General features: G+C 41.8%; 2 protein-coding genes across 2 annotated transcripts; one reads left to right on the top strand and one right to left on the bottom strand.

Moving 5' to 3' along the window:
• Positions 1-578: 578 nt before the first annotated feature.
• Positions 579-20,372, bottom strand: UBR7 (ubiquitin protein ligase E3 component n-recognin 7). The gene is made up of 11 exons (XM_003987935.6): positions 20,223-20,372; positions 18,259-18,392; positions 17,672-17,732; positions 16,103-16,198; positions 13,722-13,775; positions 13,142-13,247; positions 10,644-10,852; positions 10,330-10,479; positions 9,362-9,524; positions 8,274-8,335; positions 579-2,860 (listed from the first exon to the last, which is right to left on the bottom strand). The coding sequence occupies exons 1-11, from the start codon at positions 20,370-20,372 to the stop codon at positions 2,768-2,770; spliced, it is 1,278 nt and encodes a 425-aa protein (XP_003987984.1). The 3' UTR covers positions 579-2,767.
• Positions 20,373-20,634: 262 nt separating this feature from the next.
• GON7 (GON7 subunit of KEOPS complex) lies at positions 20,635-24,363 on the top strand. Its single transcript, XM_003987936.6, has 2 exons — positions 20,635-20,839; positions 23,507-24,363. Exons 1-2 carry the CDS (start codon positions 20,635-20,637, stop codon positions 23,599-23,601), a joined length of 300 nt encoding a protein of 99 aa, XP_003987985.1. The 3' UTR covers positions 23,602-24,363.
• Positions 24,364-25,310: the final 947 nt, after the last annotated feature.

The raw sequence follows: 25,310 nt of genomic DNA, 5'->3' as shown, positions 1-25,310 counted from the left end.
ATCCCGAGCTGTCAGATAGGTGGGCGGTTCCGGGGCCACACACAGCCCTTCATTCGCGAGCTTAACTCACCACGGGTGATGACCACCGTCTGAATAATTTCCACAGAAGCAAGATCTGGGATGAGGCCAAAGATGGGCCTCTACGTTGGCTTTTTGGTCTGTTTTCATGTTTACTTTTGAAATAAGAGCTACCGTGACGGTGGACCTCATCTTTTCCCCAGACTGTGGGCGCCTGGCCTCTCTTTCCACACACAGCAGTACCTGAACACGTTGCCATTGGTCACAACCCAAGCGCCTTGCTCGGTTCTCCTGTTCCCTGGGGCCCCAGCGGGAGTCCTGGAACCTCCCTCGAGGAGGGGTTATAAAGCCAGGGCAGTGCAGGAGCCCTGCTGGCAAACCTCAGATCAGGCCACATCTTCTAGAATAGCAGGGGAGAAATTAACCGGTCCCTCTGCTGGAGCAGGACGCCAGGGCAGGAATAGCTGCTATAATACTCACATCATATTCATGTTTCTTATTACCTGCAGAGGGAGGCTATGCACATTTAAATATGACTAGAAACGATCTGAAAAGCCACATTTTGTTGGAACTGATTTTATTTAAATTTTACAGAAACCTGATCGAAGTATGTAACTGTAAGTCCAGTAACAAGTCTACAAAAATGCACGTACGATGCCAGAATTCCTTAAAAGCAACTAATATCGTATTCTCGTTCGGCATAAAACATGCATTGATATCAACTGCCACATGTTGGCCAAAATCAGTCTCTACAAGAAGAGACAGTCCATTACGGTCAATAAGAAAACTAGTTGTGAACACAGATTTAAAAAAAAAAAGAGGTTTTCTGGTTAATGTAAAAGGAGGAGCAGTACCTTTCTAAACGAGCCCCTCAGCCCCGGGTGATGCGTATTATCGTGCTGCGCAGTAACGCGTCACCTCCGAGACCTGGTCCTGACCTGTCCTCGGAGCAAGGAACTCCCTGGCAGTTAAAGCAAATGTTTGAGAAGATAGAAACTTTCGGACCACAACAAGCACACTAGCGCAACCTTGCAGAGGGCGCTCAGAAATCCTCAGACTTGGAAAAGGGTTCCCAGGCTGGGGATCGTAACCAGCCTCAAAGATGCCCCGAGCTTTTCAACCCAGCCCTTCTGCAAGGCCGGCTCAGGGCACACGAGCACCTCCTGTGGCCGGAAGGCCTTCTAGCTCCACACATCACTCTTCATGGGGATCTGTACTTAGGAGGCTTGATGCAGAAAACCACGGTTGGACCATTTCTTTGAGGCCCTGATGTCCTGTAGGCTGGGTTCATCTCACCCCAGGACGGGTACACGCGACTGCTGGACACACGAAGGAAAATCAACGTACACCCGTGGCCCCAAAGGCTCCGACGCTTAGGGTCACATACCTTGAAGCAGGTCCTCTATTGTCCGGAGAGACCGTGTTGCTCCAGAGGGACAGCAACTGAGGACTCTGCATTTATCAAAGGTGTTTTCCCCATAGACTGAGGGCTGCAAAGAGACTTCATAGCAACTGAAAGGACTTCCCCTTAACATACAACATTCCACAAGGTTCTTCAAAAGCGGGTCTCATGGTCATCAGAGAACCAGCCGTGGACATTAACATTTATTTACATAAAGCTCATCATTCATGCAGCCTGGGGCCTTGTTTGGAGTCTCTCACATACCCTCTGCCTCTTCCAAAACAGGGCACTCCCTGCCCTGCTCGCTAGAAGTAAGCTAAACCAGTATTTTTTTTCTTTCAGCACAGATTTAAGGGGGAAATTAATAATTTATTGGGGTTCTCATAACATTTTCATAACAGAACAATATCAAAATAGGTCTGTTTTTAATATATGCTTATGAATATCCCTGATAAGATAAAGAAATCCAGAGGACTTTGTAAACCACTAAGATTTCACAGGGTAGTACCCGGTCTATTTTCTAGGCAGCAGAAGAGGGACTAGTACACTGGCGAATTTTCTCCAGGAAGCCCTGTGAGCACTACAGTACTGAAATTCGAATATCTAGTGCCAGTGGAAGTGTGAATGAAGTTTTCACTTTATTAGTAAAAATCATAACAAAGGTTGGCTTCCTCAGTCCTGCCATCGGCCAATCTCCCCGCCCGTGACAGACGTCCAGCCCAGAAAACCATCAGCCCTGACTCCGCTGGAGGTCGGGCCCAGAGGAGGCGAGTTTTGAGACACCCTCTAAGCCGTGACCACGCTTGCGAAAGCAGGGATGTGGGAGAAGAGGCAGACCGGGCCTGAGGAAGCACTGACCCAAGGCACCACGATCGGAGGGGTGAGGGACCTAGAGGGGTTGTGGCAGACAGGAAGGACGCTCCCGCCGTGCCCCCCCACCGCGAGGGTCCCGGGAGACAACGGCTCTGTGGCAGAGTAGACACGTTCAGGAGTTAAAGAACAAATCATTAGGGAAAAAAAAAAACAAAAAACTAGTTTACTGTCTCAAAACCAAATCGAACTTCTTAAAACTTCTAAGCGAATAACCTGGGGGTTATCTGGTAGTCGGGCGGCGGGCCGGCAGTCTGTGGAATGAGCTGCGTTTAGCGGAGTCAGAGGGCGCTGGTTGTGAAATCGGCACACACGCTGTGGCGACCGTGGTTAAGGAGGAAAGGAAGCTCAAGGCCGGAGGGGAGGCCTCTCCAAGGAGGGGCCGGAACAGGACCAGATGCGAGAAACGCCTCTTTTATTCCGGGCACGGTAAGTGGCCTTGGCGGTGGCCTGGCTGAGCAGGCGCCATCGTCCAATCTAGCTGCAGTAGTACTGCATCCCGTCCACTCTCCTCCTCTTTTTTGACTGAAATTCTTCAAAGAACTGCTGGATGTCCTCTCTCTTAACCACCTGTGCAGGAAACAGCAAAGACCAGGAAAGGGAAATGCATTACAGAGCGGCAATAACCAGGCATGCTATTCACAAACAGGTCGAACAACACTGCTGGTAATAATCATCTTAGGGGCGCCTGGGTGGCTCAGTTGGTTGCGCATCTCACTGTTGATTTCGGCTCAACACGACCTCACCGTTTTGTGAGTTCAAGACCTGCATCAGGCTCTGCGCTGACAGCATGGAGCCTGCTTGGGATTCTCTCTCCCTCCTTCCCTCCCTCTCTCTCTCTCCCCCTCCCTGTCTCTCTCCTGCTTATGTTCTCTCTCCAAATAAATAAGTAGACTTTAAAAAAGAACGATCTGAATGTGTAACTAATCATGTATCTCCATCCTATAGAGGGCTCATTCATCCAGGCGCACAGACACGGGCTGGGCCAGAGCCATACAACCAGGAGGGCAGAACAGTGCCGAGAGTCACTCACCTCACTTTCCTCACACGACATGAGATAAAAGCAGCACCTATCTAACAGGATGGGAGATCAGATTGGATTTAATGCCTGTGAAACACTGCCTGGCACATAATAAGTTCTTTTTAAATTTGTTTTAATGTTTATTTATTTTTGAAAGAGAGGGAGACGAAGTGTGAGCAGGGGAGGAGCAGAGAGAGGGAGACACAGAATCTGAAGCAGGCTCTGAGCTGTCAGGACAGAGCCTGATGTGGGGCTCACACTCACAAACTGTGAGATCATGACCTGAGCCGAAGTCAGACGCTTAACCAACCGAGCCACCCAGGCGCCCCTAAATTGTTTTTTAGAGTTTTATTTATTTTTGAGAGAGACAGATCATGAGTAGGGTAGGGACAGAGAGAGAGAGAGAGGGAGACACAGAATCCGAAGCAGGCTTCAGGCTCTGAAATGTCAGCACGGAGCCCGACATGCGGCTCGAACTCATGAGCTGTGAGATCATGACCTGAGCCGCAGCTGGAAGCATAACCGACTGAGCCACCCAGGCGCCCCACGTAGTAAGTTCTTAACTGAGTGCCTGAAGGTCTCCCAAGCCCACTGCCCTCGCCCAGGACCACAGCTGTCTCTTGGGAACATCCATCAGCTCCACGTGAGTACCCACAGGAAACAAAGTCTGTTTTGCTTTGAGATTTGTGTTTTCTTCTTTAATGAAAAAAAGGAGCCAAAACACTTTTCCTCTTCAGGAGGCCAAAATTAGAGGTGTTTGCCACATAAAAAGAGTAACTGGCAAAAAATAAAGTAGCAACTACTCTTAGTAAATGGAATATCCACTTTATGCGATGAGAAATGTGTCTTCTGTTTCACTGGAAAAAGATTAGAGCATCATACAAAGGTGTTCAAGATATTAGCAAAATAAAACACTAGAAATAAGAAAATAAGACAAAGGGACAATATGGATGAAAGAGTAAATTGGGAAAACCTGACAGGAGCCCCGGCTCACCTAGGAGTGCTCGGCCAGCTGATCTGACCCAATAGCTGCCTCCAGTCTATCACAGGAAGCAGGTGTTAATTTACTTTTTAATTACAAAGGTAACACATTCTTATTGTTCTGAAAGAATGCAGGAGGGGCAGGGAGAGGGAGGGAAAGAGAAAGAAGCCCAGTCAATGCAGGTGAGCAAGAGTGAGAGAGAGAAAAAGAAAGGAGGTGGTAAATACTTGGCTATAAAGCGAAACACTCCCTCTCGCTCCCCAAGAGTAAGTGCCGCTAACATACACAAACAGCAATGTCAACTCGAGTAACTTCCTCGGGGGAAGACCCTCGTTAATCCTCTAAATGGAAGAACGGCACAGACTGATACATCAATTTCACAAGCACCAAGGCTGAGACAGCTGGTCAACAAGTGAGGACTCAGAACCCCTAACAAAGTCAGGATCTAGACACTGGAGATACTCGCGATACCACAAAGCTCGAATGTATTTGCTAAATGGCGTGGAAACTCACACTTATGAAATGCTAATATATAGGACACTCGGAAATTCCAATTCGAAGGATCTGTCCCTACTTCGGATCACCAACACTAAACACTGAAAGGCAAAAAAAGAATTTTTCCTGCAAGAATGTTGGGAGAGGGGACCTAAAAGCACGCAAATCAGAGCGTGCGATTTTTAGCTTCTAGACCCTCAAACGGTCACAGCCAACATGCAGAGTAGAATGTTAAGGAATAAATACTGGGGTTCAGTAATAAATCATTTTATTGGTTTCTTTCAGAAGATTTGTAGTTTCTAAGTGGTTTTTTAATTTTATTCATTTTTAATATTTATTTTTGAGAGAGAGCATGAGTGGGGGAGGGGGGGAAGAAAGAAGGGGACAGAGGATCCAAAGCGGGCCCTAGGCCGACAGTAGTGAGCCCGATGTGGGACTCGAACTCATGAACTACAGAACGATGACCTGAGCTGAAGTGGGACACTCAACTGACTGAGCCACCCAGGCGCCCCTAAGTGTTCTTTTTTTATAGTCAGACACAAACATAAAAGGCAGTCCGTTATCTAAGAATATCTAGAACTTATACTCTTATGTGGACAAATACAACCAAAGTAGATTAACCTTATTGCAACTTAAGGTTCTTATTTGTTTTTATAAGGGTCTAATTAGTAATGTCATGGAACAATAAACAAATATATTTTTCTGTCTTTTTAACTCATCATATCAGATAAAAAGCGGCCCTAGTGATGACAGAGATCCCTATGTTGAAGATCCAGGTTAAGACTGAAGAAAATTGCTAATTTCAGGGGCACCTGGGAGGCTCAGTTAAGTGTTGGACTCTTGATTTCAGCTCAGATCAGGATCTCACAGTTCATGGGATTGAGCCCTGTGTTGGGCTCTGCACTGGGAAAAGGAAGCCTGCTTGGGATTCTCTCTCTCCCTCTCTCTCTGCCTCTTCCCTGCTTGCACACTCTCTCCCTCAGAATAAATGAATAAACTTTAAAAAAAAAATAGCTTGTTTCAAATGTGATTGGAAATATATCTTTTACATGATTTTAACTATGTGTAATCAAATCAATAAAGAGCCTTGTGACCACAAACAGCACAAGAGCAGAGGTCCTAGAGTCAGGAACACACATGCTTTGACACATTTGAAAGACTTCAAATGTCCATCAATAATGCAGAGGTTAATGTACACCAGAAACTAATGAAACACTATACTTTAATTAAAAACAAAAGTGCTGGGGCGCCTGGGTGGCGCAGTCGGTTAAGCGTCCGACTTCAACCAGGTCACGATCTCGCGGTCCGGGAGTTCGAGCCCCGCGTCAGGCTCTGGGCTGATGGCTCAGAGCCTGGAGCCTGTTTCCGATTCTGTGTCTCCCTCTCTCTCTGCCCCTCCCCTGTTCATGCTGTGTTTCTCTCTATCTCAAAAATAAATAAACGTTAAAAAAAATAAAAATAAAAAAAACCAAAAGTGCCAAGGGGCACCTGGTGGCTCAGTTGGTTAAACATCCGACTTGGGCTCAGGTTATGCATGATCTCACAGATCATGGGTTCGAGCCCCACGTCGGGCTCTGTGCTGACCAGCTGGGAGCCTGGAGTCTGCTTCAGATTCTGTGTCTCCTTCTCTCTGCGCCTCCCCTGCTCACACTCTCTCTCTTTCTAACATAAATAAACATTAAAAAACAAAAACAATAGTGCCAAGGGGTGCCTGGGTGGTTTAGTCAGTTGAGAGTCCAACTTTAGCTCAGGTCACGATCTCATGGTTCATGAGTTTGAACCCCATATCAGGCTCTCTGCTGTTAGCGCAGAGCCTGCTTGGGATTCTCTGTCCCCCTCTCTCCGCCCCTCCCACTCTCCCCCCACCCGTGCTCTCTCTCAAAAATGAATAAAATTAAAAAAAAAAAACCACAAAAAAACAGTGCCAAGGTTAAAAACAGTTACACCTATGAACATTCTTAGTTCTAGCAAGAAGAAACAGAAGTCTGCAGTAACCAGAGGGACAGGAATAACTGTAGTTTAAGAACTGCTGAGAGGCAGGAGGATGTTCACAGTGACTGTGAAGAACATCCTCTAAAAAATGAGAGAAATCTACTAAAGACAAAACTCTTAACTTCTGACTTTACAACTCATTTTGCAAAAAGGCAGCACTGTGACCCTGTCCACCCAGGCAGTTTCAAGTTCTTCCCACATTCATGAGCAAGGAGAAAGTGGCCTTAAGCAACATGGCAGAGACTCCTTCCAACAAAACAAGTCTTGGGGCACCTGGGTGTCTCAGTCGGTTAACTCTTGGTTTTGGTTCAGGTCATGATCTCACGGTTATGATATCGAGCCCTGCATCGGGCTCTGTGCTGACAGCGTGACATCTGCTTGGGATTTTCTCTCTGTCCCTCTCTCAAAATAAACACATAAACATAGGAAGGAAGGAAGGAAGGAAGGAAGGAAGGAAGGAAGGGAGGGAGGGAGGGAGGGAGGGAGGGAGGGAGGGAGGGAGGGAGGGAAGAAGGAAGGAAAAGAAAGAAAGAGAAAAAGAAAAAAAGAAAAAAAAAAAGAAAAAGAAAGTCTCAGCATACTTCCTTGGCACCCACCACACCCACATCTAACTTGATTTCTGTGTCTGGACGTAGCAGAACAAAGCATCAACTGTCTGTAAGGACAGCCTTAGACCAAGAAAAGTTAAATGTTGTTTTATATCTGCCTTTGGAAGGCAGAAAAGTATTTCATGAAAAAATTCTGTCACAAATATGTGAACCGTAAAGAGCAAGTATTTATAAATTCATCTGGAAGACTATTTAAAAAATTTTTTCTTAATGTTTACTCTTTTTTTTTTTTGAGAGAGAGTGTGAGCTGGGGAGGGGCAGAGACAGAGGGAGACACAGAATCCGAAACAGGCTCCAGGATCTGAGCTGTCAGCACAGAGACTGACATGGGGCTCAAACCCATGAACCGCGGGATCATGACCTGAGCCGAAGTCAGATGCTTAACTGACTGAGCCACACAGGCACCCCAAGACTATTTTAAATATTATACATTTTAGAATCAGTGTCACCCTTAAAAGTAGATAGACTCTCTTACTAGCCAGAAAAATGTTTTCGTCTCAAATTCTGAAGTTCTTTTATTCTAAACTATAGAATCCAAAGTCCAAAATAAGGGGCCTGGAATTAATTTTTCCCTGCCTGATCATTTGTTCTTCCTCCTCCAAGGACCTCTGCCAATGTCCTGGCCTTCCCCTCAGCCACAAGCACACTCTGCAGACCCTGTGTGGCTGCTCCACCTCTCACCCCCTCGAGCCCAGGGCTGGAAGGACTCCCAGTGAGGCCAGGCCCTTGTTTCACCACCTGCTCCTGATTCCCCTCTGCTCTGCCCGCAGTCACCTCTTAAGGATCCAGGTTAAGACACATGGTCATTTTTTCATTCAAGAAAATAAACAGTTTATTCAAAACATACAGAGCTATGATTAAAATTCTGTAATGCAACATACATACCGTGCCTTCATCAGCAAATCTCTTGAGATAGTCTTTAAGTTCAGTCTTCAAGTCATTGTATTCTAAATCAAAACAACAAAAAAGGTACATAGACTTTAGGCAAGTCATTTGCTTTTAGAAACAAAGTGCATCTTTTCCACTGATAGTTGAGTAGGTTAATACTTTAAATTTTCTCTAAGCGAAACATGCATGGAAACTTGCTTCCAATTTCTCACAAGTTCTTTCATTTTGATATTGAGGACCCTACTTCTTAAAACAAATAAACAAACAGAACTCAAAAAAATTGCCATTCCAAAAATATTAGCTAAGAATTTTTGTAAAAGGTTTCCTATCTCTCTGGAATTCTAGTAATGGAAATAATCTTGGACTCATCAAATTTTATAAGCTTCAAAACTGATTCACTCACTTAACAGTTCATATTACGTATGAAGTACCCTGAGGGCTACAAAAATCCTTCAAATGCAGCCTCCATCCTCAAAAAGCTTTTAGTCTAATAAAGGCAAAAGAAATTAATCAGATAGTTAAAAATAAAAGACAGAAACGATCAATGCCACAGAGGTGGTGGCATCTGAGTAGTCAGGGTGGAAATTACTAAAATCAGTTGGGCATGCTGGGGGGAAAAACGTAAAAGCCTGCAATTAAGGGCTCAGGGATATTTTCCCCTCTGGTGGTTTCCTGTGAACCACTAAAGCAACCTCAAGAACCATCCAAAAGATAACATGCTTTGCTCAAAAAGAGGACACGTGATGCTCCATGAAAACTATTTAAATCGATGGACAAAGAAATTGATTTTCTATGATTCCATATTCATACATCTACCCCGAATCAAAACAGCATGTTAAGGTTTCTCAAGCACGTAATTATTCTAGCACCTAACTCTGATTCAGTGGTAATCACGGCTAAATACCCAGCAACGCTACAATTCAGCAAGCATAATAAGCATAATTGAAGCCTATTCTATAATTCCAATTTTAAGCTTTTTTTTGTATTAAATTAAAACCGTAGGTGTTAGTAGCCCTCCTTACACATATTTTAACAGTGAAAGAAACTTTATGAACTTGACGACTTTTTGTTCAAACAGCATTTACCACAAATAAGTTCCACTTGCTGGACTCTGTCCATGCTGTTAAGGGTGTCCATTAAAGGGTCTCTCCTGTCAGCTGCCTGGTCAACCTTGCCCTTGTTTTCATAAGCCAGAACTGTGTCATATTCATCTGTCAGGAACAGGACATCTAGCTCGCCATACATTTTCTTCAAAAAATAAAACCAGTTTCCCATTAGAACATATGTATATCATTCTCAGAAAGTCAATTCTCAAGAGCTGAGAATCACTAAAAATTTATTTATTTTTTTACATTAATTGCCAGAAAACCTGAGCCTTTTAGTACAGAATTGCTTGAATGATTTCTTCTTTTTGCCCAAATCTCTTTTAGGAATCTCCCAACTTCCCAATAGGTGTTGTATGGTCTAAAAGATCTTTATTTAAAAACCTTTAGGGGCACCTGGGTGGCTCAGTCGGTTAAGCGTCCGACTTCAGCTCAGGTCACGATCTCGCGGTCCGCGAGTTCGAGCCCCGCGTCGGGCTCTGGGCTGATGGCTCAGAGCCTGGAGCCTGCTTCGGATTCTGTGTCTCCCTCTCTCTCTGCCCCTCCCCCGTTCATGCTCTGTCTCTGTCTCAAAAATAAATAAACGTTAAAAAAAAACTTTTGAAAAAAAATAAAAACCTTAAAAAAAATTTTTTTTAATTAAAAAATGAAAACTACTGATTTACTGAAACTTTCAAGTAATTTTTATTCTCAAGCAAATTCTATGATATGAGAAAGATAAAAATTTATGTTTTCCACTAAAATGAAGATAATAAAAAGTACTGCATGATTCTTAATTTCTCCCACAAGCATTCAGACTGCAAAGAGCATTTCATAAATTTGCTTAATATGAAACATTTTAAAGTTCTCTACAGAGCTAACATCAATTTCATAAATATATTTTTCAGAAAGTCTTATTCTAGGCATCAGTCCGTAAAACACAGTGACATTGACCTTGATCAGTCACTCACCATACAGTCTTTGCAGGTACATAACTTGCTACGCCAGTTCAGGGGCCAATAGGTGGCAGTGTCTTTCTTTATCAACTGCTTAGCATTAAGATCCTGAAGTCTGCAGCCAGACTGTGATTCTGTGTTGAGATGTTGATTCTTAAGTGCGGTCTGAAATAAAAGTTTTGAAGTATGTTTTTTACACTCTGACAGTTTAGACTGTATAAAGGAATTTCTTTGGGCAAATGGTACAATTGAGATCCAAAGCTACAGAGCTTACAGAAGTAATTTTGCTTAAGCTTTAGTTCTTTGAGGGCTTATACTTCATATGTTACCTGGGGATCAGACTCAGAACTAGAGCTGGTACATGGTTCGTTAGTCTGCTCTGCTTTAACTTCCGTGACAGCATCCTTTCCGTGTTCTGGAACATCCTCTTTGAGGGTACTATCTTGATGATCTCCATTTTCAGGTTTGATGACTTCCTGATCACCTATTCCATCAACATTCAGCACCAACCCATCATCCTCCACAGATACTTTGGTTACTGTGGGTTCAATGAAAGCAAACACACACACATATCCATAGACAGTGAAATCACTTAGTCTGATTAAAAAAGAGTTCAAAATCTGGAAAAAGAGAAAGTCAACCTTAATCTCTGGAATAATGAGAAAGGAATTATCAACTCTTCCTTTGGTTATGCCTGCCTAATCCATAGTTCAAATAATTGAACAGTTCATTTAAAAATGTCAATCACAGGGCACCTGATTGGCTGAGTTGGAAGAGCATGTGACTCTCGATCTCAGGGTCATGAGTTCAAGCCCCACATTCAGTGTAGAGATTACTTAAGTAAATCTTTAAAAACAAATAAATAAAAATTGAAAATTAAAAAAAAACAGGGGCGCCTGGGTGGCTCAGTCAGTTAAGCCTCTGACCTCGGCTCAGGTCATGATCTCATGGTTTGTGGGTTCAAGCCCCACATCGGGCCCTGTGGTGACAGCTGGGAGCCTGGAGCCTGCTTTGGATTCTGTGTCTCCCTCCTTCTCTGCCCCTCCCCCACTTGCACTGTCTCTCTCTTAAAAATAAATACATATTAAAAACATAAAAAATAAAAATGCCAATCACTACTTAAGCATTTTCTATGTAAAGGAAAAAGAAAAATACTGCAGACAGTAAAGAGAGGTAGGATACCTCAAGAAGCAAGAAGCAGGAAGAGGTTTAACTATAAACACAGGTGGAAGGGTAGTTTTGAAAAAACAACCAGCTTTTCTCGATGAGAGGAAGGAATAAAAAAGGATGGCTATAGACCCAGAAATACTGTCAAAAAGAAAAGAGCAATGATAGGGAAGCTCATGTTGAATGATGGCACTTCGATTTAATGGGAAATGAGGCCATCTGTTGACAGACAAGGAAATGAAGGGACAGGGGGAAGACTGATTAAGAAAACCCAACAAATGAGATATAGATACAGGTCCAGTGGAAAGTGGGAGATGTAACTGAAAAGGGTAGGAACACAAGGAGGACGCACCAAGTTTAAGAACTTTGAGACAGGGGGGTTAAGTGGCTCAGTTGATTAAGTGTCCGACTCTTGATCTTGGCTCAGGTCATGATCTCACGTTTTGTGAGATGGAGCCCTGCGTCAGGCTCTGCGAGGACAACATGGAGCCTGCTTGGGGTTCCCTCCCCTCTCTGTCTGCCCCTCCCCCACTCGCGTGCTCTCTCTTGAAAAACAAACAAAAAACCAAAACTTAAATGCTTAAAAAAAAAAAAAAAAAGAACTTTGAGATAAATCAAAAGTGTAGGGTGAGATTTTAGGTACGGCTGTGCTGTTTGCAGTTTGTGTGGTAAAATGTTCCCTGAAGGTGAGAGGGGCAAGAAATTATGAGGTCAGAGCAGCAGATACTATGAGTAACTGCCACTCTAAAAATAAATTAAGTAACACATTTGCATTACCAGTAAAATTAAATAATGCCTCAAGACCATTGCTGATCAGTTGTTTTGGGCCAATTTCTTTGGGTACAATAAAAGTACTAGGTAACAAACTATACCCCACATCTCCCAACCAATAGCATATCTTATACTTAAGAACAATTTATGGGGCGCCTGGGTGGCTCAGTTGGTTGAGCGACTGACTTTGGCTCAGGTCATGATCTCATGGTTTGTGAGTTCGAGCCCCGCATCGGGCTCTGTGCTGACAGCTCAGAGCCTGGAGCCTGCTTCAGATTCTGTGTCTCCCTCCCTCTCTGCACCCCACCCCCCACACTCTGTCTCTCTCTCCTTCAAAAATAAATAAAATTTAAAAAATTTTTTTTTTTTTTTTAAAAAGAACAATTTATTCTGGGGGAGCCTGGATAGCTCAGTCAGTTAAGCATCCGACCTCGCCTCAGGTCATGATGTTGCTGTTCCTAAGTTCGAGCCCCGCATCAGGCTCTGTGCTGACAGCTCAGAGCCTGGACCCTGTTTCATATTCTGTGTCTCCCTCTCTCTTTCTGACCCTCCCCTGCTTGTGCTCTGTCTCTCTCTCTCAAAAGCAAACAAACATTAAAAAAAGAACAACTTATTCTGGTTTTATTTATCTTTCAAAGTCCCATTCAAAAACTGCCTCCATTTTCCCTAACTCTGGTCTCATCCAGCCTCTGCCTCATGTTATTTAAGCATAGATTTGTTCTTGGTAGTCTCCCAACCATTCTATAAGCACCTTGTGGAGAAGGAATGTTATCTTACACTTTTTCTACACCTTGAAGTCCAGTCAAAAACAGTTGCTAAAAATTCTGGACTGAACAGAGAAATTTCACAAGTACGAGACTGTGGCACACCAACTCCACAAGACACCCACCTGCCAATTGTGCAGCATAAGCCCACAAGAAGGGGCAGCGCTTCATACAAGCTGGGCACACCATCTCCTGGAAATCCCCGCTCTCGGGGGGGATGGCACCAAGATGCTGTGAATACAGAAAACCCACTATTTTCCTTGTAGTCTCCAAGTTGTCCAAAATGCTATTTAATAAACAAATATTGCAACAGAACACTGATCATATCTTTACAATTTCTTTTTAGAAGAGTAATTATAATGTAAAATATACACAATTCAAAAAGAAGCAAGAAGAGATCTTTTTTCTTTCTGTACAGACAATACCTTTTAAAAGGTAACAGCTGGGCGCCTGGGTAGCTCACTCAGTTAAATGTCCAACTCGATATAGATCACGACCTTATAGGTCATGATCTTTCGGTCATGAGATTGAGCCCTGAGTCGGACTCAGTGCTGAGCATGCAGCCTGCTTGGGATTCTCTCTCTCCCTCTGTCTCTGCCCTTCCTTCCTCCATGCATGTGTATGTGCGTGCATGCCTTCCCTCTCTCAAAAAACCAAGCATTTTTAAAAATTAAAAAAAACAACAATGTAAAAAGCTTTCCTTACCCTTCCATGGAACCAGTCTTCACAGACTACACACTGGATCATCTCATCCGGAATCTAACACGGAAAAGCAGTTTGTATGTTAATGATTACAATGAATTCTGGGACACGGAAGTAAATCCAGCAAACAGAAGAACTATATGTTAAATTCTCTATACCGATTCTGTGAGACGGCTATGCACATGCCAACAGTCAAGGGGCCAGGGAGAAATAGCGGGTCACAGGACCAAAGAAGTTCACTCAACACGAACTGATGTTGCCGAAAGGTTACACTGAGATGAGCACTTTGGAAACAACCGTCAAAGCTGGTCCACTTTGGTTACTTGGCACCTGACTCTCGCAAGACTTTATAAGTAACATCTCATTTTACGTGAAAACCAAGACCCAGGAAGATGAGATGGATTGACCAATGTAGAATGTGGCAACCCCACATTCTTCAAGCCCTTCACTTTACTTAAACTGAAAAGTAAATATTATAAACAGTCTCTTGCTAATATGGACAGCAACAACTCCCCTAATTTGAATTAGTTAAGAAATTAGATTCTGGCCCTAGGAAAATGACTTACCATAGGGCACAGACTGTTTTTGGAATGATTTTCCTTTCATTCCCAGACTTTCATATCTACTGATTAATATCCCAATGTTGTTCTGTCCTTTCCCTATTATAACTTCTCAAAGGGGGAAAAAAGCATATATGCCTATATATATGTCAATACAGATAAACACACACATATATCAAATATACATATATATAAAGCAGTGTTATTCTTTCTTCTACCTTGATCAATTTATTTGGCATCTTATTTTTTGTCTTTTGATTTAACAGTGTTATAACACTTTACCCCATACCTTAAAATATCCAGTTTTAAGGTTTTATCTTTGTTAACTCAAAGATATCTTCAACTTGTTCCTCTATATAATTTGGTTCAATAATTACAGTTCCAAGACAACTAGAAAGCAAGGAAGAAGGCAGAAGGCTAATTTTTCTAAACATAAAGCACTCCTTCAAATCAGTAAATACACAACAAAATCCAACCTAGTCAAAATATGGGCCAAGGATATGAAAGGACAATTCAGATAGGTTATTACAAATGTTCAATAAACTCATGAAAGATGCGTACTCTCATTCATGATCAGGGAAAAGAAAAAAGATACACCTCTTCATCTATCAAGATGGCAAAACTTAAAAAGACTGGTAGTATGTAGGGCTGACAGAGTACTGGGGGAAAAAACCACTATCACCTACTGTTGGTGACTGAACTCTTTTGACAGAGGTGATCACAATTTTATTTTTTATTTTTTTTAAGCATTTTCTTTTTAATGTTTATTTATTTTTGAGAAAGAGAGACAAAGTATGAGTGGGGGAGGGACAGAGAGAGGGGCGAGACACAGAATCTGAAACAGGCTCCAGGCTCTGAGCTGTCAGCACAGAGCCCAAGGTGGGGCTCAAACTCATGAACTATGAGATCACGACCTGAGCCAGAGTCAGATGCTCAACCGACTGAGCCACCCAGGTGCCCCAACACAATCTTAAATGTAAATATCCTATGTCTCATCAGTTCTACCTCTAAGTATCCATAAATGCTTGCAGGAATATTACTGAATCAAATTACTGTATAAGGATGTCCACTGTAGCTTTCTTTAGAATACTGAAAAAAGAGATCGGACCAGTCTGCTACAGAACACTTAGGTAACTAACTTATAGCATGTCAAATTACGAGTACTTGGCTGTGATCAGAACAAGGTGGATGTGTGCTATGTAGCATGGAAAGAAGTCTATGATACACTGAGAAGTGAGAAAAGCAAGTTGCAAAAGCGAACATACGGAATTTTCACTTTTGTCAAAAGGAAACTACAAATTGAAACACACATCACTTATGTTGGGACCGAAACAGGTCTAAAAACATATACACCAAAAAGTGTTAACAGTGGTTATATCTGGGAAGTACGATGGAATGAGGAAGAAAAATTCTTTTTAAATTCTGTGTATACTTTTTTTTTTTTTAATTTTGTGTAGACTTCTAATTGAGGATCCAGTCTGTACACCCCGTTTCTTTTCTTCCATGGAGGCAAGAAGTTGAAAGTCATTGTTTGGAGAGTGCTTGGCAGTGGAGCAGGCAGGCAACGAGAGAGAGAGGAAGGACGAAAGCACTGGCCTTGAGAATGTCCTGCCCAATATTTCATTCTTGTAATGGAGAATGAGAAGAACACTCAAGATCTGTACCAGTTACAGCTCCAGCCCAGACTCCTAAGAAAGGATAAACCTAGAATCCTCTCGCAATCCCCAAATCCCTTCTGAACAGCTATAAAGGCCCAGATTGGACAACAGGCTAAGGAGTGAAGGCTAGAGGTATTAACCTCCAATTAACCTCCAATTGCCTTACCTCATCTTCAGGATCAGGATAAGGTCTCTTGCAAATGCAGTACAATCCAAAAAAGTTGTCATTGTATTTATTGCCAGAATTTATCTTTGCTTTGTCCTGAAAGATATTCATTTCAATATGTAATATGGTCTAATTTTAACTATAATTTCAGGCATCATGAAAGTATAAATTATAAGTAGCATATAAATATCACCTATGGTATATATTATATTTATAACACCAATATAGTATAAGAACATATATTACATATATTTATAACACAGCATCAATATATTGTAGTAAAATATAAAAAATACCATGACACAATAATAAAATATCATGTATTTCATGTTGTATGACATTAATACATTCAATAAATTTCTGCATTAAATATCTTCCTCCCCAGAAGCTGCTTTTTAACTTTCAAAGTACAAAGAAAAAGAATTCACTCCTATCAAAAGGATATTTTTTCCAGGATACAGAGAAATTTGATTTTTTGTACCTTCTTTGTAGTAACTGGGGAAACCAAATACATCCATTAACAAAATGCTGATAAAATTATATCATCAACCTCTATAACCCAGAATTTCAAAGTACTTTTTTATTTTTTTTTATGTATTTATTTCTTAGAGAGAACTTGTGAGTGGGGGAAAGGGGCAGAGGGAAAGAGAGAGAATCTTAAGCAGGGCTCCACATTCTGTGTGGAGCCCAACCTGGGGCTCGATCCCACGTCCCTGGGATCACAACCCAAGCTGAAATTAAAAGTTAGACACTCAACTGACTGAGCCACCCAGGAACCCCAAAGTACTTCTTAATGCCCAGCTGTGATAGCCAAAGCTCCCAGGTTACTAGACGGTAAAAAGCAAGGAAATTGTCTAAAAATAACCTTCAAAGGAGGGAAAAAGCATGAGAGTTTTAGCAATTATGACTGAACAATGTAAAATCCCTGACATTCTAGTTTCTGTTACTTCAGTAAATGTTATTGCGTAAGTATAGTTAAAGCAGAAAAATCCCTGTGCACCTAGCTCACATTCATTATTACCAAGTTTTATTAATTCAGTTTTTACAGTTATACCCTTTGTTGGGGTGCCTGGGTGGCTCAGTCAGTTAAGCGTCTAACTTTGGCTCAGGTCATGATCTCACAGCTCATGAGTTCAAGCCCCGTGTTGGGCTCTGTGCTGACAGCTCAGAGCCTGCTTTGGATTCTGTCTCTCTCTCTCTCTCTATCTCTCTCTCTCAAAAATAAAATAAACCTTAACAATTTTTTTTATACCCTTTGCTTTAAAAGCCTTAAAGGATGAACACAACCAACATAATTAAACCTCAGTTACATTAAAGAACATTCCCACCAAAATCTTTCATATTACAGTCTGTAATGCAGACTCTGAACAGGTTAGTTTTCCAATAAAATAAAAAATGGAATCCAGTCTTTTTTTTTTTTTTTTTTAAATGGAATACAGTCTAATACCAATTTGTCTACTTGAAAGAATAAGCATAAGAACTTCCTTTTTGGAAAATGCATGGTTTTTATCCCCTCTGGCAAATATCCATCTCAGCTACTTTCAATGTATTTTTACACTGCTCACTTACAGGAAATAATTTGCATTCCAAATTTTTAAACTTGCTGTTTCCGCAATCACAACGAAAGTTTCTGAAAAAAATGAGGGAGAGCCAAATTTTAGTTTTTCTTTTAAGTCTAATGAATTACTCTTTAAATTTATTGCACAGCCCCTGCCCTTTCAACTCATTTCTAGGGTCTAAAAAGTGACCTTGATTGCTGTTCATATGTCCAATTTGAAATTTCTCCAAGCACAGAATAAAAGATTTAACAGTTTGGGAAATTAACATGCACAGAAATAAATATTTATATCACACATACATATACGCACAAGTAAAATAATGACAAAGAAGGATGACTAGTTTGAGTTTGTGCAATAATTATATTTGATTTTTTTTTAAGTTTTTATTTAAATTCTAGTTAACATATATGGTAAAACTAGTTTCAGGTCTAATAATTATATTAAAAGGCCCTCCAGAAAAACTATTCTAATTATATAAAACAATTATATTAAATTTTACCAGTACACAACTACTTTAAATGGAAAAACAAGAAAAAAGCGCAGGTGGAAAAGAATCTAAACATTTAAAACGCATCCAGCACCAATCTCTGTTTTTACCTTTTTGTGTATAGCTCAAATAGTTTATGACTTCCATGACATTCGTAACTGCAAGCGAGGCAAATTCCTGCTGGTTCTTCTCCCTCTGGGGTGCAAGTACTACAGGCATAGAGTGCTTGTCTCTTTACTGAGCCCTAAAAGCCACAAAATGGAAGGAGAATAATCACACAAGAGAGTGCCAAAACACTGTCACAAGTTTTATGTCATTATATATGCACTATGGTAGTGCTCATTTCATACAATTTTTTCTTACAATGATAGTTTAAAATTATCAGGCAGCTGAAAAGAAGAATCAGCTGGCCTGCACCAACATCTTAACACATGAAAATGTAAGAGAACGTGTACAGGCTTATGTTAGCAATATCACACTTACAATTAAGATCAATGCACTTTATGCAAGAATCCTTTTGATTTTAGGAGATGCATGCTGAAGTATTTAGAGTGTCATGATGTCTGCAACTTATTTTCAAATGGTTCGGGGAGGGGGTCTGGGGAGGTGGGGGGTAGGGGAGATGGGGGGGTCGGAGTGTATTACAGAGAGAAGAGAGATAAAAGCAAATGTGGCAAAAAGTGAATATGTGGAAGAGGTACACAGGTGTTCATAAAAGTATTCTTTCAACTTATCTGTAGATTTAAATTTTTTCACAATTAGAAGTTGAAGGAAAAGATCAGCAAAGCTTTTGGAAATCTTGACAATGGTTACCCTCCTCCAGGAAGGAGGGAGGCAGCGAAGCTTCTGGGATGCCAGTAATGATCTGGGGGCTACATGCATGCATATGTTCACTTTTTTCCACAAACCATACAAATGATTTGTGCACTTTCCATATATTTTACTGAAGTAAAAAAAAATTTACGAAGTCCAATTTATAAAGCTAACCACATTTCAAAAAGAGCTTACATACATTTTAAGGAAAGCAGAAAAAAAGTTGTTTTAGTGGTGACCAAAGGTTTTAAAATACCAGCCAACATCTGGGTCTGTCTGTGGATACCAGGTTTTTTCAACACTCTAACCACTGGGCAGGGTTAAACTCAACTGGTCAAGATGACAACTGGTATTATGAGCTCAGTCCACACCACATAATGACCCCAAGTCTCTCACCTCATCCCCCAATGTTGCCATCCCACCCACCCCCAGCCCTGGGGCTAGGCAACCTCCTTCTTCCTACCAATACTCATCCCGTGTAAAGTTTTCTTCTACCCACCTTTCTCCATTTTTGTACCTAGAAACATAGGATGAGTCACCAAACACTACAACACACCCCCTCAAATCCTGATTCACAACGTCTTCCAAATGCCAAATATACCCTTCAAGCAAATCCTCTCCCCTCCTCCCTCCTTTACCAGTGCCACCTGCTGTCGTGGTTCCGGTCTATTTCCATGGGGGGCGGACTGCAGATAGACACCATACTTGCTTCGCCTCGCAACAACAACAACAACAACAAAACCTACCAGCTTGTACTTGTCAAACTAAATTGCAGAGGATTAGCTGTCAAGGGGCCCAGCTCGGGGAGATTTTCAAATCCAGAGCTCTCTCCTTTAACTCTGCTTCGACTCTCCCATTCGGTTCCAAATAAACACTCTTAGGATGGGAAAAGTAAGGACAAAGATGTCGGGATTTGAGCGGTCAAGGGGATAGTTTCTGAAAAGCAGCCAAGGCGTGGAGAAGAGAGGGAGAGGAAGGAAAGAGCAGGGGTCCCAGGGCCAAAGCCTGGAGAATCCTGAGGGACTAGACGGAGGAAGACCGAGGGAGGAGGGGAGCCCTGCTGGAAACAAGCTGAGAAAGGGAACCGGGAGACTGAGGTTTAAGGGCAGCTGGGCCTGGGATGGGGAAGTCTACGACGAACGGTGGCCTGGGACCACCCCAGGGGAGCCGGGCCGCGACACGCGGGAATGGGGCAAGTCTGGTCGGGAACAGGAGGTTCAGCGGGAGCCCGGGGAAGGCGAGGCCAGGGCCGCGCGCCCACCTGCGAGTAGGAGCACTTCTCGGAGTCGCTGCCGCCCAATACGGCGCACGCTTCGTTCTCCAGCTCCTCGTCCTCCTCTAGTACGTCGACCAACGATACCACAGGCTCCAGCTCCGACTGCCGCCCAGCGGACCCCTCCGCCCCAGCCATCCTCAACTGTCAGCGGGTCCGCCGCTCGGCCCGGCGGAGGCGGGAAAAGCGGCTGCGAGAGGCGTGGCCGGAGGAGGAGGGGCCCAGTGCTAAGAACCAATCTCAAAGAAGGGAACCGAAGGAAGGGGGAGGAGCAACTTCCGACAAACGGAAGTCACTCCTCTCCCTTCTCCCGCCTGCGCCAGGCTGCGCCCACGGCGAGTTGACTTCCGCTTCCGGGTGGCGCCTGCAAGTCGGTGGCTGTTGAAGCTCAGCCCTCGCCATGGAGTTGTTGGGCGAGTATGTCGGGCTGGATGGGCAACAGCAGCGGCTGCGGGTGCCCTGTGAGGTGCCGGCCGACGCCGATCCTTACGAGACCCTGTTGTCTGGCGTGGCCCAGATGAGAGACCTGGTGACAGAACTCTTCGGCCCCCTGGTACAGCAGGAAGCGCAAGACCGGGTGGCGGCTCCAGAAGAGGCCTTGGACGGTGAGCCCTGAGAAGGTGCTGGAGCGACAGGAGGGCGGGGCAGGGGAGCCCGGGTAGAGTGGCCGTCTTGGAGCAAGTGAGCCTCGGGGGAAGAAGAATCCCAACTAAAAATTGTTAGTCCTTACCGCCATATTATCTTCGCTACTTCTGCTTAATCGTTTGACGACTCTCTTTCCATATGTATCACAAAAAGCGTGCTGAGTGCCGACTGCTCTGTGCCAGGCACTGGGCTGTGCTCTTGAGAAGGAATGAGGTGAATGCCACTCAGTTCCTGGCTTTCTGAAACTCTCAGGCTGGTGGGGGTTAGACAAGCAAATACTTATTAACAGATTGGAAGTATGACCCCAGGGCCCTCTGTAACTATTGCAAGCTGAGAGGACCCAAGAAGGCTTCAGAGAGCATGACTTTTGAGCTGGGTGTTGAAGGATGAAAAGGAGTATTACCTTCTTAACGTATTTGTAATTTAACGAAATTACACGAATTTACAAAATTTCATGAAGCTACAAACACGTTAAGAAGACTGTCCTCTGCGATCCAAAAGAATGAAATCTTGCCATTTGCAACAATGTGGATAGAGCTAGAGTGTATTATGCTAAGCAAAATAAGTTAGAGAAAGACAAACATGATTTCACTCATGTAGAATTTAAGATACAAAACAGATGAACATAAGGAAACGGAAGCAAAAATAATATAAAAACAGAGGGAGATAAACCATAAGAGACTCTTAAATACAGAGAACAAACAGGGTTGCCGGAGGGATGTTAGGTGGGGGGTGGGCTAAATGGGCAAGGGGCACTTGTTGGGATGACCGCTGAATGTTATATGTAAGTGATGAGTCACTAAATTCTATTCGTTAATACACTGTATGTTAACTAACTTGGATTTAAATTTTTTAAAAATAAGTAATTAATTTTAGAATTAATTTCAGAGTAAGTTCTGAAGATTTCAGTTTAAGGAGTCTTAACTCCCGGGGACTCCTTTCCATATGCCAACTTAGAAGGTGCAGTTTGAAAGGAGAAATGTGAAATTTAAGTCTTGTCTTGAATACGAAAAGAGGTAGGTACCTTTTTTGCCTGGAGCTGAAGGGCCAAAGAATTAAATATTGGAGTCAGGACTTAACTCCTCTCTAAAGGGACTTACACTGTACTGTACTTTCCATCTTGTGTATTATGTGAAGGAGCCAGTTCAGAACATTACACTGAGTTCAGACAATAGATTGGTTCCATGGATATATTAATTGGGAGTACCAATGTATTGAGAATGAAGTCCTGTTCCTTGGCTCCAGAAGTACTTCTGTAATCTCTTGAAAACGTTATCATTGGCATAAGGATGAGTATAGATAGAGCCATTTCTTAAAATATCATTACTTGTTGAGAAAATAGCTGCCACCTATTAATGGAAGGTCAGTAGTATATTTGTATCAGAAGACATGTTTTTTGTTTATTTAATGAAGACCCCATAAAGCTTAGGTTTTACTTTGTTAAAAGTAATCGAGATTGACACAGCACATTTTGTGTTCTGTGAATTTGATCTCAACAAATATACAAAACTTTAAAATTGTACCAGTTACTAAAGAAAAGTGATAGAACTCAGTACTAAAAAGTACTCAGTACTAAAATTGGCTTACAAACAATCCAGTTACCAGATGTGAAAGGATTTGAATAGGCAGTTCTTTAAATAAGATATATAAATGGCCAATAAGCTCGTGAAAAGATGTTTAGCATCATTGGCCATCAGGGAAATCCTAGTGAACCCCAAGGAAATACCACTTCACGCTCACTAGGACGACTGTAATCAAAAAGAACAATAACAGGTGTTGGCTAGGATGTGAAGAAATTGGAGTCCTCAGACATTGCGGGTGGAAATATGAAAGGATACACCTTCTTTGGAAAATGGTTTGGCAGTTCCTCAGGAAGTTAAAGTTACCTTATAACCCAGTAATTCCACTCCTAGGAACTCCTAGTTCCACTCCTACTTCTCCAAAGAGAACTGGAAACCTACGTTCACATAAAAACTTATATATGAATATTCATAGCAGCATTATTATAATAACGAGAAAGTGGAAACAACACCATGTCCGTCAGCTGATGAGGCGATAAACAAAATGTGGTGTATCCATCGATGGAGTAGTACTCAACACTAAAAAGGAATGAAGCACCGGTAAATGGCTATAGCGTGAATGAACCCCAAAAACATGTGAAGTGAAAGCAGGCAGACAGAAAAGGTTGCATATTTTAGGATTCCATTTATATGAAATGTCCAGAACAGACAAATCTATGGAGATAGAAAGTAGATTAGAGGTTGCCAAGGGCTAAGGGGAATGAGAATTGGTTGTTGGTGTGCGATTTCTCAGATGATGAATGTGTTCTAGAATTAAATGTCGGTGACAGTTGCTCAACCTAGGGAGTATACTACAAATCAATAAATTGTACACTTTAGAAGAGTGAATGTTATATGGTGTATAGATTATATCTCCAAAAAAAGTGGCAGATAAGAAAGATTTTAAACACCAAAATTCCTGAAATCTTTTTAACCATACATACTTTGACTCCAACGTATGCATAACTTAATCCTTAAAGTGAAATGGTCTCAGTATCAACCATTTTAGCAATCTCGTTCTTTGAACCACTGAACATATTGTCACACAACAAATATTTATTTTAAAAGGTGATGATGAAGATGATGCAGAAGATGAAAATAACACTGATAACAGAACTAACTCAGATGGACCATCTGCAAAACGGCCCAAACCACCATCTTAAGAATAGCTTTTATGAAATTTAAAAGACTGCTACTATATCTGAATTATCACACGCTGACATTTAGGAAAGACTGGTGCTCTAATTTGGAAAAGCATTTGTTTTATTCCCCTAGGACAATTTTGTCAAAGAAAAAAATGTACCTTGTTTCCACCAAAGAAAGATATAGTAAATTTTTAGAAATGAATCTGTTTTCTTGAGTGAGAAATAAATTTGATACTGTGGAAATAACTAGAACACTCAATGCTATATAAAATCCTCTAAGTTGAATAACCATTGAATTTAAATAACCATTGAATTAAGTTGTGTGATGTCTACATCTTGTGGCTTCTGCTTGTTATAAAAAGTACACATCATAGTCCCGCACAATAACATTTCAAAGAAGATGTAAGTGGAGAAAATCGGATATTAGATTTAAGGATGGCAGATCTGTGTAAGAAGAAGGAAAATGGGAATAGAAATACTGAAGAGGGAGATGAGCCCGGAGAGAGACCCAAGGAAACCTGGAGTCCATACTTACACCCAGTATATAGACATCCAGAGATGATACCACTCAATGAATATATACATTTAACTTGTAACTTAAGAGCACGAAGTTGGGCGTGCTTTTATGCTGTAGCATGTTACGTATATAAACACAAATGTAAGTCTTAAATAATCTATGTTGACTTTAACTTAAGGTATTTCTCATCCTGTATCCATGCTTTGATTTTGCTTACCCCAAAGGCCTGTTGAATCCTTGAAAATACATATATATTCCTAAAATATGTGTGTGTATTCCTTTTCGGCTTGTTGATGGGACCAAGGCATTTTTTATTTCCTGTGCATGTTTCCTGATTCATTTAGATAGCTAAAATGCAAAGAAATCAAGTAGCATGTATCTAAGGAAATACAAATAGTTATAGAATTTTAGAGTTGGAAGTAACCTTACAGATTATATATGACTTATTTCCAAGATGAATTGAACCTTAGAAGAAGTGTTGCCCTGAATTTGAGCTAAATATTGGCAGAGATGGGTTGTACACATAGCCTTTAACAGATTACCAAAAAACCCCAAAAGCAGATTATCATAGTACTTTCCCAGTTACGTAGTCTGAAATCCATAGTTTGCGAAGTACATACAATTAAGGAAACTGAATTTAGATACCTTTTCATGTCTTTTTTTTTAATGTTTATTTTGAGAGAGAGACAGACCACACATGCAAATGGGGGAGGGCTAGAGGGAGAGGGAGAGAGAATCCTAAGTAGGTGCCATACTGTCAGCATGAGCCCATCGTGGGGCTTGATCTCAACAACTGTGAGATCATGACCTGAGCTAAAATCAAGAGTTGGACGCTTAACCGACCGAGCCACGAGGTGCCTGATAACCTTTTCACATCTTTGAAGTATTGTTTTACTTGGAACATCAGCCTTCCACTAAGTGCTCTTATGTAATCAAAACAATACCAACTAGGAAAAAAAAATACTAACTGGGAAAAGTTCTATGAATGGTTAGAAATTTCCTTGTTTAGTTTGTGATAATGTCTCTAGTATTGGGACTTCTACTCAGTTATTGACTTCTGATAATCTTTTTCTTCATACAATCCTTTAAAAAACTTACCAGCACAGTTAAAATAGTTCATATGTTTTTTAAGTTTTTCTTTTTTAAAGTTTATTATTATTTTTTTAGAAATCTCTACAGTCAACGTGGCGCTCAAACTCATGACCCAAGG

Source organism: Felis catus, chromosome B3, assembly GCF_018350175.1.
Source record: "Felis catus isolate Fca126 chromosome B3, F.catus_Fca126_mat1.0, whole genome shotgun sequence".
NCBI lineage: Eukaryota > Metazoa > Chordata > Mammalia > Carnivora > Felidae > Felis > Felis catus.
This window is presented reverse-complemented; position numbering and strand designations above follow the sequence as displayed.

What these genes read in the sequence shown, in the direction of transcription:
- GON7 (XM_003987936.6), top strand. Translation starts at nt 20,635, where the DNA reads ATGGAGTTGTTGGGCGAGTATGTCGGGCTGGATGGGCAACAGCAGCGG. An exon ending in TCCAGAAGAGGCCTTGGACG is followed by an intron (nt 20,840 to 23,506) that starts GTGAGCCCTGAG and finishes TTATTTTAAAAG; the next exon opens with GTGATGATGAAGATGATGCA.
- UBR7 (XM_003987935.6), bottom strand. Translation starts at nt 20,372, where the DNA reads ATGGCTGGGGCGGAGGGGTCCGCTGGGCGGCAGTCGGAGCTGGAGCCT. An exon ending in GCAAGTGGAACTTATTTGTG is followed by an intron (nt 8,336 to 9,361) that starts GTAAATGCTGTT and finishes GTTTTGATTTAG; the next exon opens with AATACAATGACTTGAAGACT. An exon ending in GATTTGCTGATGAAGGCACG is followed by an intron (nt 2,861 to 8,273) that starts GTATGTATGTTG and finishes TTTCCTGCACAG; the next exon opens with GTGGTTAAGAGAGAGGACAT.